The sequence below is a fragment of the Panthera tigris genome, chromosome B3, assembly GCF_018350195.1.
Source record: "Panthera tigris isolate Pti1 chromosome B3, P.tigris_Pti1_mat1.1, whole genome shotgun sequence".
Taxonomy (NCBI): Eukaryota; Metazoa; Chordata; class Mammalia; order Carnivora; family Felidae; genus Panthera; species Panthera tigris.
In genome coordinates, this window is record NC_056665.1 from 31,985,937 (window position 1) to 31,998,720 (window position 12,784).

The 12,784-nt window shown below is 58.6% G+C and overlaps 2 protein-coding genes across 2 annotated transcripts in view; one reads left to right on the plus strand and one right to left on the minus strand.

Moving 5' to 3' along the window:
* STRA6 (signaling receptor and transporter of retinol STRA6) overlaps nucleotides 1-1,077 on the plus strand; it is a 24,134-nt gene extending 23,057 nt beyond the window's left edge. The window contains exon 20 of the mRNA XM_042988412.1: nucleotides 186-1,077. Within this exon, the coding sequence (XP_042844346.1) occupies nucleotides 186-334 (149 nt within the window). The 3' untranslated portion in view covers nucleotides 335-1,077. The remainder of the gene's footprint in view (nucleotides 1-185) is intronic.
* A 2,479-nt stretch (nucleotides 1,078-3,556) lies between these two features.
* ISLR (immunoglobulin superfamily containing leucine rich repeat) lies at nucleotides 3,557-6,667 on the minus strand. Its single transcript, XM_042988413.1, has 2 exons — nucleotides 6,355-6,667; nucleotides 3,557-5,552 (listed from the first exon to the last, which is right to left on the minus strand). Exon 2 carries the CDS (start codon nucleotides 5,542-5,544, stop codon nucleotides 4,258-4,260), a length of 1,287 nt encoding a protein of 428 aa, XP_042844347.1. The 5' UTR covers nucleotides 5,545-5,552; nucleotides 6,355-6,667; the 3' UTR covers nucleotides 3,557-4,257.
* Nucleotides 6,668-12,784: the final 6,117 nt, after the last annotated feature.

The window sequence follows — 12,784 nt, forward strand, 5'->3', positions numbered from 1 at the left end:
CAACACCCTGAGCCTTTACAAACACCCCTCTGCGGCCCACACTTCTCCCAACCTCCCACCCTGGAGCCCCGGGGTCACCAGCCTCCCCAACAACACACATGAGGCTTTCAGACTGCTCAGGTTTGGTGCCAGAGGGGTTGGCTGGGTGTTTGCTGAGTGACTCACAGGAAGTCTCTCCCTCTCAGGGATACAGCTGCTGCAGACCAAGGACCCTGTGGCCAGAGGAGCAGGGCCCAGGGCCCGCCAAGGCAGGGCCCGCTGGGGTCTGGCCTACACGCTGCTGCACAACCCGGCCCTGCAGGCCTTCCGGAAGACGGCCCTGTCGGGGGCCTAGGTCAACGGAGCCCAGCCCCAAGGGTGCGGGAAGCCACCTTGTCCTTGTTTGTGCTGGGGTCCTCCCCTCCTCCCAGCCCACTCCCTCCCCAGTGTCCCCAGCGTCCCCCCCCCCCACCCCGCCACCCCAGGGCAGCCTCTCTGCCAGCAAGTTCCCCGGATCAGCGACTAGCATCAGAAGCCAGGGGTCGCTGTGGTTGGATGGAGGTCTGCCCATACCAGGAGCTTCCAGAGGGCTCTGGTCTGCACCCTTTGTCTTGGGAAGCCAGCAAGGGCTCCAGAGGAAGTAATTGGTGGTGTAGGCTCTTGGTCTGGGAGCCAGTGGAACTGGGGAGGCCACATCCAGGCCCCTCCCCATGCTGGCTCTGCCACCAGCCTCAGCCTCACTGCGGTCTTCTCCTGCCTGGCCTTGGTGAGGTTCAGCCCAGAACAGCTTCACGTTCCAGCTCAGCCCCACCTCAGCCTTGGATCTCACCACCACGGAACCAGACACAGGGCTTCCTCTCTCCTCCAGCTTCCCCCTCTCCTCTTGGGGGGGGCCTCGTGCCTTCCTGCGAGGCATCCCAGGAGGAAGCCATGGGCTCCTACTGGGCAGCAAAGTCATGGCTCAAAGCAGGCCCCACACCGAGCTGGCCACACTTGAGAGCCTGATATTTTTGCAATTGGTATGCCTTTAGATATTATGAAAGGGGTTAGTGTGCTCCCTGTAATAAACTTGTCCCTGAGAAACAGTCCTCCGTAGGAGGAGGGTACGTGGGGGAAAACTGCCCGTACTGCCAGTAAATCATGTATGGGGCTTGGGTGGGGTCGGGGTATCCTGGTCACATGTGGGGCTGGGTACTCCGTGCGGGGCAGAGGAGAACCCATAGCCATATCCTTTTGGGTGGTAGAGGGACTGGGGATCCTATGATGCCACCTCTGAACTATGTGGACATTGGCTTTGGAGGTAGGACTTCTCCTGGGTCCTTGGGAATGGGCAGGACTTAGGGAAGAGAGATTTCAGGAAGATGGAAGCAATATGAATAAAGAAGCGGAAGAGGGGGGATGGGGCACAGGGTAGAGCTGTCCTAAAAGGAGTAGACCCTGTGTGCAGCCAGGAAGGGCAGCTGAGGTGGGGGGGGGGGGGGGCGGGGGGGGGTCCCTTCCCTTGCTGGGGACTGGTGGAGGTGGGGGATGGATGACTGAGGGTGTAGGGTCCACTGTGGGCTTGGTGAGGGTGGGGGAAAGGTGGCCACTCCACAGATCTGGGTCAGCGGGGCCTTGAGAGATGTCTGCACAACCTCTCTCCTCGCCCACATTCCCACACGCCACCACGGCCTCAAATACACTTGAAGCTAGGGGTGGGGCCAGGGAGCTCAAACCCGCCTTTAAGGCTGCCCCAGAGGGTGGGGGGGGGGAGGGTGGGTAAGAGGGCGGGCTCTGATCCCACTGTAGCCCATAGAAAAATGTCTTTCTGACCCAGTGTTGGTGACTGACAGCGTCACAGGGATGAGAAGGCAGACTGGGTCTCTTCCCTTAACAAGGAAACAGTCACAATAGAGTGTGATCAGACTGGGACACTGGACACCCAGGGCTGTGTGAGCCAGAGGAAGGGACCCCATCCTTGTGGGGGCCAGGGGGTGGGGCACCCAGGAAGGCTTCCTTGAGCCAACTTAGCCCAGTGAGGAAGAGGGGAAGGGTGTCCAGACCAAGGGAACAGCATATGTAAAGATGTAGAAGATAACACATCACAGACTATTACGGGAACAATTAATTAGCAGGTCCAAGAGGGTCACGTGGAGGGAGGGTGACATCAGAGAGTCAGGCAGAGGGACAATGAATGGCTGGCCGGGGAATTTGGGCGTCACTCTGAGGGCACAGGGAGCCACAGATGACTTTAAAGCGGGAGAGTGACTGTTTCATTCAGAGCACAGCTGTTCCCCAGCTGCCCCTGACTCAGGTCTTAGGCCCAGGTCCCATTTCCAAAAGCCAAGCTTGCTCAGCTGTGAATGGGAGCCAGAGACATCAGGGATCCAAGCTGAGTTAGGATATCAAGCCTTCGATAATCAGAGTCCGTTGGACCCTTAAGCTTCCTACTCGTCCTTTGTTTTCTGAGGAAACTGAAGCCCAGAGATGGGCAGGGATTTACCCAAAGTGGCACGGCACGGGGGACTTGGCTCCACCCTGCTGCTTCCCACCAGATGTGCAGACATCCCTGACATGTGCTGCTGGTGACATCAGCTCAGCAGGAGCTGCAAGCTGCTGAGGGGGGCGGGGAGGTGCTGCATGTGGACCAGGAGGAGGGGAAGGGAAGTTGGCCAGACTCCTTGGCCTCCCTGCCTCCACTTTGCTGGGCTCAACAGTCCTGAGTGCAGAACCTGGGAGGCCGCAGAGCCTCTCCCACAGGGTCGTGTCCCTATGTGTAGCCCCCTTCATTCTGGAAACGGGGGGGGGAGGGAGACACACTGCTGACTCGGCACGGATGTGGGGATTAGTCTCCAGGTTCTGATTCCATCTACATGCTCCCCACTCTAAGAGACCCTCAGGCTGCTGCCAGGCCCTCGCCACCCCCCAGGTCAGCCGCCGATCCACCTGCTGTGTGGGGAAGACGCCCAGGGCCGATTTCTCCTCCAGGAACACCATTTCCTCTTCCTGGAAAGCACCGTTAGTCTCCTGGGCTCCCCCCTCAAAGATGCTCTCTTGTTCTCACTCTCTGGGTGTTTTTCCTCTCCCCCCTTCTCGCCCCTACCCTGCATCCCATCTCCCCCTTTCTCTTTCCTCCCCATCTTGCCTTGTCTGTCCCCATTTCCTCTCCATTCCTTAACATCCCTTCCAGGAATAGGACCGGGAAGGGGGGGGGCCACAATCCGGGTGCTTCCGTTCCCTGCCCTCCCCCCCAATGCCTCCTTAGGCCACTGCTGGCATGAAGCACTGTGCAGGACCATGGACCCAAGGGAAGCCTCTGGGATGCTCATCAGGCCCACACCCCCATTTGTCCTGTGGGCTCATTTGAGGACAGGGATCATCTGCCCTTCAGCTCAGCTTGAGGCCCGGCGCTGAGCCCACCGGCCCAACCCCTTGTGCTACCTGCTACACAGTCTGTGTGGGCCTCACAGGCCCCGTCACGCGTGGACAAGCAGGCTGGTTGTCCTGATCCTCCGACTCCCTATCCTGTCCCCAACCGGGATGAGGGCAGCGGGCGAGGACCCTAGATTCAGACAAAATGCCAGGCAGACACAAGGGAGCATCAGAAATGCTGTTTATTTCTCGGCCGCCCCCCTGGACGGCTAGCCTCTTTGGAGGGGCAGGCTACAGACGCATACTTGGAGAGAAAGGCAGGATAGGTGTCCGGGGTGGAGGGGCACAGGGTGGGAGGAGATGAAGGCCATCCCGGATCCTCCGATCCTGTCTGAGATCAGGGCACAGACTCCTGAGCCCCCAGATCATCAGGGAATGCCAAGAGGCAGCGGGAACTCGAGCAGGTCACCAAGAGCCCAAAGCTATGCCAGCCACCGCCCGAGACCCTATTCCCTGTCTGCTTCAGGTCACTTCCCTGCCAAGCCCCCGGCCCCAACCCTGTGCCCCCAGCCTTTGCCAGCTGGTCGGACCCAGTGCCTGCAATTCCATCGGTGGGGCTTCCCCCGGGGGGTTAGGGCATCGCCCTGTTAGCGAGCTGCCCTGATGGGGGAGCACGGGCCATGTGGTTAGCAGCAATCAGCACCGCGCACGGTGAGTATGGGATCAAATTCTGGTCTAGTCACTAGCTTTGAGCAAGTTTAGAAGTCGGGGGTGGTGAGGGTTCCAGAAGAGGTGAGAAGGGAGGTAGGAAGATGTGAAGTCCCCCACACCGGCCTTGGGAGTTGCCACCCTCAGACCCAGGTGTTGCTTATTATAAGGGACATCCACAGAGTCAGGGGAGGGAAGGGGGGTGGGGACAGGGGAAGGCTAGAAGGAAGTGAGGAAGAGAAGGAGGAGGCTCTGGCCTAGTAGGAAAAGGCCGGGGGGCTGCCTCCCAGGGGCCCCTCCTCCCACTGCTGCAGCCTCAGGGCCCCCCGCGCGGCTGAGGTAGATGATGACGACGTTGTCCTCCGGCCCTGAGGGCTGTACCTCGTTGTCAACCGTGTAGCAGCCCTTACCCTCAGCCGCTTTGCCGTGGAACCTGCGTCCCAGCGCATCCTCCCCACCCTCGCCCGGTGTGGCCAGTGCCACGTTTACTGAGCTCTCCGCACTGCCTAGCTCGTTGGTGGCCAGGCAGCTGTAGGTGCCCTCCTCCAGCTTGCCAAAGTCTGGGATGAGCAGGCTGCCGTTGGCAAAGGCCTGGAAGCGAGGCCGGCCGGCGGCGGCCAGGGCCCCGGGCAGGGCACGCCCGTCGGCACCCACGTTGGGGCTGGTGATCTCCACGGTGCCACCGGGCGTCTGGATGTGCCAGTGGAGCTGGGGGGCCGGTTGCCCCTCCACGTCGCAGTGGAGGGCCAGCACGAAGCCCGGCCGCAGCTCGGCACCATCCTGGCTGGGCTGGTAGGTGAGCTGCACCGAGGGCGCCGAGCAAGGCAGCGGCAGCAGGCGGTTCAGCGGCGTGCCCTTGAGCACGTGGGGCGAAGTGCAGGTGATGTTGTCTTGCTCCGGGATGGACACGGCCGTGGTCAGGGCCCACGTCTTGAACCACACGATGCCGCAGGTGCAGTCGAAGGGGTTATCGTTGATCTGCAGGTGGGACAGAGCGGTGAGAGGCGCGAAGGTGCCTTCGGCCAGCGCGTGCAGGCGGTTGTGGTTGAGCTGCAGCGAGCGCAGGGCACGAAGACTGCGGAAGGCGTCCCGGGGGATGAAGGTCAGCTCGTTGCTGTCCATCTTGAGCAACTGGAGGGCACTGAGGTTGTGCAGGTCGCTCCAGGCAAAGTCGGAGATGAGGTTGTGGCTGAGGTCCAGGCTCCTGAGTTGGCCCAGAGGGGCGAGGGCACCGGCGGCCACCACACGGATCTCGTTGTGCGCCAGCCACAGCGACTGCAGCAGGGGCACCTCCCGGAAGGCGCCCTCTGGCAAGCTTGGCAGCCGGTTGGCCGACAGGCTCAGCGTGGTCACGTTGGCAGGGAAGCCGGGTGGCACGGCCTCCAGGTCACGGTAGGCGCAGTCGGCGATCTGGAAGCCGTACTTCTCGCCGCAGTCGCAGGGCTCGGGACAGGCCTGCGCTAGGCCCAGGAGGACCGCCCAGCAGAGCAAACGCAGCTCCTGCATCCTACCTCCTGCAGAGAAGGACACGCCACCAAGGTGACCCCAAGGGCCCGTGCAAGGCACTCGTCCCTCTCGGGACCCCAGCCAGACAGAGCTCTTCCCCCTCACAAGGCCCTGCCCCCACAGAATCCGGCTAAGACCCAACACCACCTAGCCCCCCTGCCCATTCTACAGAAGGGGAAACTGAGGCCCAAAGAAGGGCCAGGACTTGCCCGAGGTCATGCAGCCAGAAGGGGCGAAGACGGGACGGAAGAGGACCCCAGCTCCTCCTCCAAGCAGAGAGCTCTCCCTGCCTCGGCCAGCTCCGAGCTGATTTTATGACTTGAAATCCGTTTTCAGCCGCCCCCTCCCCCAGCGCTCCATGGAACCTCCCTCCTGCCCTCCCACATCCTGGCCACAGTCCCTCCCACCGGAGCCCCCCATAGGTATGCTTTGCCCCGGCCCAGACAAGGCCCCTTGTGCAGTGCACACCGCCCCCATCCACCCCATCCGCCCCCCTCCCGCTCCTACAGGCTATGACCACAGCAGACACCAAACCCTTTCTACAGAATCACACCCGTGGCCTGTTCCTTTCAGACTACGCCAGGCAGCTGCCTAAATAAACCCCCGCCAGGACCTCTCAGCTGGCCTGGGGGAGGCCAGTGGTTCAACCCAAATGCTGCCGGGATTTCCGGGGATGCGGTTGCTAGAGGGGCAGACGCCCCCTGGACAGACCCAAATAAGGGATTGTCCCAAGCACCCCGAACCAACGGGAAAGTGCCAGGCAGTCGAGCCTCTGTGCCCGGCAGGCCTCCCCCTTTCCCGCTGGCTTACCTTCAAACTACTCTTTCTTAGCCAAGCGGATCCACTTCTAAGATGGAACCAAAGACCAACGAAGGACAGAGTTGGCCCAGGGCAGGCTGCGGGGCCACCGGGCGTGCAGGGAGGATGTGGAGGCTGGAGGAAGGGGCACCCTGGTTCCTGCCCCACCTTCGAACCACTCGCCCGTGCCCGCCCTTCCCCAGACAGGGTGCCTGGGGCCTCGCTGAGAGCAGGCTGCAGGAAGGGAGCCCAGACAGCCCGGACACTCCCTCCTTCTAGCAAAACAACTGCTTCTCTGCAGCAACAAGGACCCGTGTTTCATAAGTGACACCAGAAACTCGAGGGGGAAGAGATGCCAAATTTTTTTTCTTTTTTTCCCTCTCTCTCACTCACTTTTAGCAGCTTCAACTTCCTTAAAGACACAGCACTAGCTGGACAGCACCCAATAAAAGATGGGGCTGAGAGGATTTTTATGGATCGAAGAGTGAGAATTGAGTCTCCCGGAAGGTGGGAAACTTCTAACCTCGCTTCAAACAAGAGGAAAGGTGGGGGGGGGGGGGTCTTCTCCAAGCTGGGGCCGTATGAGTGATTGTGTGTGCACATGCGTGCGACATTTCTAGGCGTGGATGAGTGTGTATGTGTGTTTGTGTGGATGTGGGTGTGGGACTGTGTGTGTGAATGTGTGTGTTTGGGAACGTTTGAGCGTGTGTTCATGTAGGTGTGAGACTGCGTCGTTTTGTGTCGTCTCTGTGTTTGTCTGGTGTATACAAGCGAGTGTGTGTATTTGGGAGGGGGTGTGTGTGTGTGTAGAAGTGTGTGTCTTTGTGTCCATGTGTCTGTGTGGGTGATGCTGTGTTTCAATGAAAAGCGGAGAAGGCCCAAGTGTATGAAAACCCCACCAGGCTCCAACACCCCAGCGAGAAGCCAAAATGTTAGTCCTGGTTTTGTAAGAAAACACATCTTCCTCGTCTGTGTCAGGCCTGCCTGCTGGCTCTGAGGCTAGGCTGCTCTAAGCACATGTGGTCCAGGGAGGTCCCCAGGCGCCAAGGCGCCAGACCTGGCTCCCCACTTGGCCGGGAGGGGAGAGATCAGGGAGGCAGGCAGAGGTATGACAAGGCTCCGAACCCCGTAGCAGAGAGCCTTGGACACGAATCAGTTGGACTTCAGTTTCCCTGACTGGGATTCTGAGAGACCCAGGCTCACACAGATAGTTCCATCACCCAGGACTGCCCACCCGGCAGGCAGAGGTGAGGCTGAGGGTCTCGCTCCTTCCGGAATATTCTCTGTGTCCTCCCACACTGCTTGAAATCCCACCACTGGTGCTGCCTGTCTGTGGAGGCTGCACTGCTCTCTGGGCCCCGCTCTCTCAGCACTAACTGTGTGGGAAGGACATATGCCTCCAGGGTGAGGGTATATCTGAGCTTTTCCCCCCAAACAGGAGGGCCCGGAGGAGTCAGAATGGGGAGGAGAAAGAGGCCCCAAACAAGAGAGCCAGAAGACCAACCAAAAGATGAGAGAACCCCTCGAAACACTTTGTGCACTGGATACTTTTGCCCTCCACAGCGCAAGCCAACTCATATCCCCTCAGCCCCCTGCCCCAGCCTTCCTTTTCCTCCTGTCCATATACCTGGCTGAATTCTGCTCAGCACTCTCCTGACCCTCCTGGCAGGGCCAAGGACAAACAGGTATCCTCTTTGGATGAAAGCATCCCCGGGGAGCCCTCCATCCCAGCGCACCGTGTCGCCATCCCCCTGTCACCAAGCGGGGTTGCAAGCACCGCGTGCCCCCTGCAAAGCCCCTCAGTCTGATACTGAGAATATTCTCGCAGTCCGAGTTCCGACCCACTGCAGGTGAAGCCTTGTCTGGCGTCGTCGTTGCTGTGCTGGGGAATTGGGAGGCAAGTCCTGAATTCGGTAGGCCCACTAGAGGCTGGAAGCACATACATCGGGAGTTCAGTAAACCAGAGGGGAGACTCAGCGACCTCAGTGCCAGTCACAGAGGGTTTCCTGGGGGAGGGGGCGTCGTTGTGCTGCTGTACCCGCCTATGCCTAGGCCGCCTCACCACGCCAGGGGGCTGCCTCTGAGGCGCTCTCAGGAGCCCACACCCTCCCCTGGGCTCCCCCTTCTAAAGCATACAGGCCCAGAGTGTGAAGGCCCAGAGTGTGAACCCCCCCCTGCCCCAGCCCTCAGACCCTCCTGCTGTGGCTGGGACCTGGCATTTCAGGCTTCCATTAAACATCACCTCATCAGAGCAGCTCTTCAGAGACCACGGAAGCTAAAACAGGCTCCCCGCTTAATTGTCCTCATAGACCTCCCTGGCCTTTCTTCGGAGTTCTTACCGTCATCTTTCTCGATGACGCTTGTTTTCCCTGGAGTTGTCTTCATCTGGGTGCGGGGAAGGGGGGCTTGTTGTTTTGGGTTTTTTAGTGCTTCTCACTAATTCAATTCCCCACTCTCCCCCAGCTGGGTGAATCTCCTTTCAACGTAAATAAACCCATGATGTACTCTATCCATTTTATCTTGGAGAAATCTCTCCCTGAGCCTTCTGACTTGCTCCAATTCGTTTTTTTTTTAAGTTTTTTAATTTATTTTTGAGAGAGAGAGAGAGTGCAAGAGCAAGTGGGGGAGGGGCAGGGAGAGGGGGAGAGAGACAGAATCCCAAGCAGACTCTGGCGCTCTCAGCACACAGCCTGACACTGATCTCGAACCCATGAACCGTGAGATTATGACTTGAGCCGAAACCAAGAGTCGGGCACTTAACCAACTGAGCCACTTCCAGTTCGGTTTATTTGGACCCTGGCTGTGCTACAGTCACACAGAGATGGCCCACCTCCCTTGCTCAGGGGTCCATCGCTCAGCTCTCTGGGCTTGGGCCTCTTGCTTCCTGGATCCCACATCTTCCCCTTCTCAGTTTACACTCTTGCTTTGGCGGAACCCGCCCTCCAGTACCTTCTGGAAAAGGCTTGTAGGAGAGGTGTTGTGGGACCTGCCTGTCTGAAGACTCTTTGTCACTCTGAGTGATAGTCTAGCTGGGTAGAGAACTCCAGATGGAGATCTCTTCCCCAGAACTTTACAGGGGGCCCTCCCTTGAAAGCCGTTGCTCTGTTGTTGCTTATAGGGCTGGTGTGGGGCGCTCCACCACTGTGTTGGCATCAATTGTGTGTGTGTGCCACCTGGGATTTGTCTTTCTGGAAGCTTGGAGGTGATGATTCACTATGCTGCGCCTTGCTGAGGGCCTGCCCTTCCAAATCAGAAATTCATGTTCTTCAGCCCTGGAAAAGTTTTTGATTTACCCCTTTATGATTTCCTGACCTCCATTTTCTCTGTTCTCTCCTTCTGGAGCCCTAACCAACCAGATGTTGTGCTTCGTGGAGGAACCCCTAACGTCCTCATCTTTCCCCTCCTTTGTCTCACTTCTGTATCTTCCCGTCGCTGTTTCTAGGAAGTCTCGTCTATGTTACCATTCTGCCCTTCTAATGGAGCGTTTGATTTGTAAGCTTTACATTTCAAAGATTCCTTTTAATTTGGTGACTGTTCTCTTTAATATATGTCGTACCCAGTTCTTGTTTCATGGATACTGTAGGTTATTTCTGTGAAGATGATGATAGCTCTCTCTCTTTTCTGTTTAGGCTTCCTTCTGTCTGCACTGCCTGTCTCCTTGTTTGCTTGCTTGTTTGGACTCTGTCTTTCCTATTAGAGGTTTCCTCAGGTAATTCACTTGGCAGAAATGTATTCCTATGTGTTTAATGTGAGATCCCTCCACTAGAGAGGAAGTGCATTAAAGGCAGACATCTCATCTCCCCAGTTGCTGTTAATTTCTGGCACAGAAAAGATGTTCAATAAATATTCCTTGACTCGACGAACGGGCCAACTGGGTGGTCATCAAATGCCAGAGATGAAAATACCATAGAGGCCACCTCCTCTACCTCCTCATTTTACAGATAGGCACTCAGGGTCCAGACGGGGACAGGGACGTGCCCAAGGTTACACGGTGCCTTTGGATAGGACATCTGAGGAACATTTCACACAACGTGGGAGAGCCGCACTCTTGTCAGGTGGTTGAGTACGTTACTAGCCTTCCTGAAGGAGGGGAGCCCTTGCACCCCCGTTCCCCACCCTTGAAGGCCTTGATGACAGCCGAACACTAGTCGGCCCTCAGAACCTCACTGTGGAGGAGGCATCGGGGGCTGAGGGCAGATAAAGTAACAGGGACTCGCCTATCTGGGCAGAACTGACTCTACCCGCGTTGGTCACTGACGACTCTTGCCCACTGTCCAGATCCCACCCCTGCCTGAGGGTGCAGCCGTGCCCCATCTCCTCCAGGAAGGATGAGAAGACAAGGGCTACCATGGCCAAGTGGGCCCCAACCCAAACCCATCTGAGCCTCCAAGGTACTTGACCACCCCTGTATACCTGAGGGAGGGTCGCACACAGCCCCCAGCTATTCACATACCTCCAAGGATGGGGGCTTATTACCTCCTAGGCAGCCCCCTCTAATCTCTCCGTAGCTGTCATAGGCTGAAAATTCCTCCCCAAAAGCCCATCCCACAAGAGATAATGGGATCAGGCGGGAGGCGAGCCTGAGGTTGGCTCTCCTACCTCCTCGTAGCCCAGGAGCTCCCTGTCGGCAGCCTGGGCCACCATCTTCCCAGTCCTGGCCTCCTGTGAGCTGGGCTCAGTCCCCAGGACTGGAGAGCCCTCCTCAGGCCCTCAAACGCCTCCACCACCCCTTGATCCTCAAAAGCCCCACCGCAGTGGAAGGAAGAATTGCGGAGTGGGGAGGGGGAGAAGAGGGGCCAGGTTTGGGAGCCCTTCCTGCCTACCCCAGCCTTGGCTCCTGTGGGCCTCAGTAGTTCATCATAGAATGACCAACTGTTCCAGTTTGCCGAGGACCGAGGGGGTGTTCCAAGATGCCAGACTTTTGGTGCTAAAATCCTGACAGTCCCAGGCATGCTGGTCACCGGGGCAGGGGACGTGCCCGCTTCTTCCCACAGAGGTTTTCCTTCCTGCTCCCTGTTCTGCACCCCCTGCCCTTGGCAGAGGCCAGAATTTCTCTTCCCTTTCCTCCGCACCCCCTCCCACGGAGCTGCTACCCCTCCCCAGCTGTGGCTGCTCAGCTTGTGACTCCTGCACCCCAAAGGGGCCTCACTCCCTCTGACCAGGGGGCTGCTGGCGCTGCCACGTCAGCTTTTCCTGGAAGGCCAAAAAAGATCCCAGAGAGAGAGAGAGAGAGAAAGAAAATAGAGTGAAAGGGACAGAGCGCGGCAGAGAAAGGACTGGGGAGGAACTGAGACAGACACGGGAGTGAGAGAAAGCAGGTGCTCACTGACAGCCAGGGCTGGATCCGAGGTAGAGACAGGATTCAAGATCCAGAAAGAGCGACGGAGAAAGAGGGTCCGATGGGCCCTGAAGCGGGCTCCATGAGGGAGGAGACAGTGGGGGGTCTCAGTCCCACCCTGCCTTCCCTCCACGGCTCATCGGGATCATTGGGAGGAAGCTCAGCAGCTCATGGGGGGACTGGTTGTAGTTTCCTGGGGGTTTCCTGGGAGGGAGAGGCCAGCCTGAGCCCTTGAGAAGGTGCGGTTACGGAAGGAACGTTGTGCAGGTGCGTGTGCGTGCGCCTGCGGAGGACTGAGATCCACCCACACCATCAGATTATGGGGTTTGAGACAGTCCCTCCCTTTCCTGGGTCTCAGTTCCTCTGTCTTGCGTGGGAGATGGAGGAAAGGGCTTAAGGTCCTTCAGCCCTGCCGTTCTAATGAACGTCTGCATTTACGTCTACATGAGGAGTCTGCATGTATGCGTGTGTTCATGTGCAGTCAGTTCTGCTGTGTGCGCATGAGCCTTGCTGGGTCTGCGTATGTGATGGTGGGTGCGTGCACACGTGTGGGCCCGTGTGGCGGTGTGTTTATAAGCTCACTGCGTGCCCCTGAGGCTGTGGGTGCGGCCGCAGGGCAGGCCCCATCTTTCCCCCCCCAAATCAGCTGCAGCCGAGAGGCCCAGCCCAGGCAGAGGTGGCCTGGCCCCGGGCTGAGCTGATCTACAGTGGGTGCCTCCCTCCCATGCCCGCCCCCCCCCCCCCCGGCCTCGCTCTCCACCTTCCTCTCCGCCTTCCTCTCCACACACCCTTCCCATCACTCAGACGTGAGGGTCTCAATCCCTCCCACCTTAGAAACCAGGATGTGCCTCTGACTCTACCTCCGGCCTCATCTCCAGCCGAGCTTGGCTCACCGAATCCGGTCCACACTTCAGCTGCTCCCACCTCGGGGCCACCCCTGTTGCTCTTTTCTCAAACTGGAGTCTGTCCCCCTTGGATTTGCGGGGCCCGCTCCCTCTTGTCTTTGGACACTTTGTTCAAATGCCTGCTCCCTGGAAGGGCCTTCCCAGCCCAGCCTATGTAAAAAGGATTTGTGGGGTGCCTGGGGTGGCTCAGTCCGTTAAG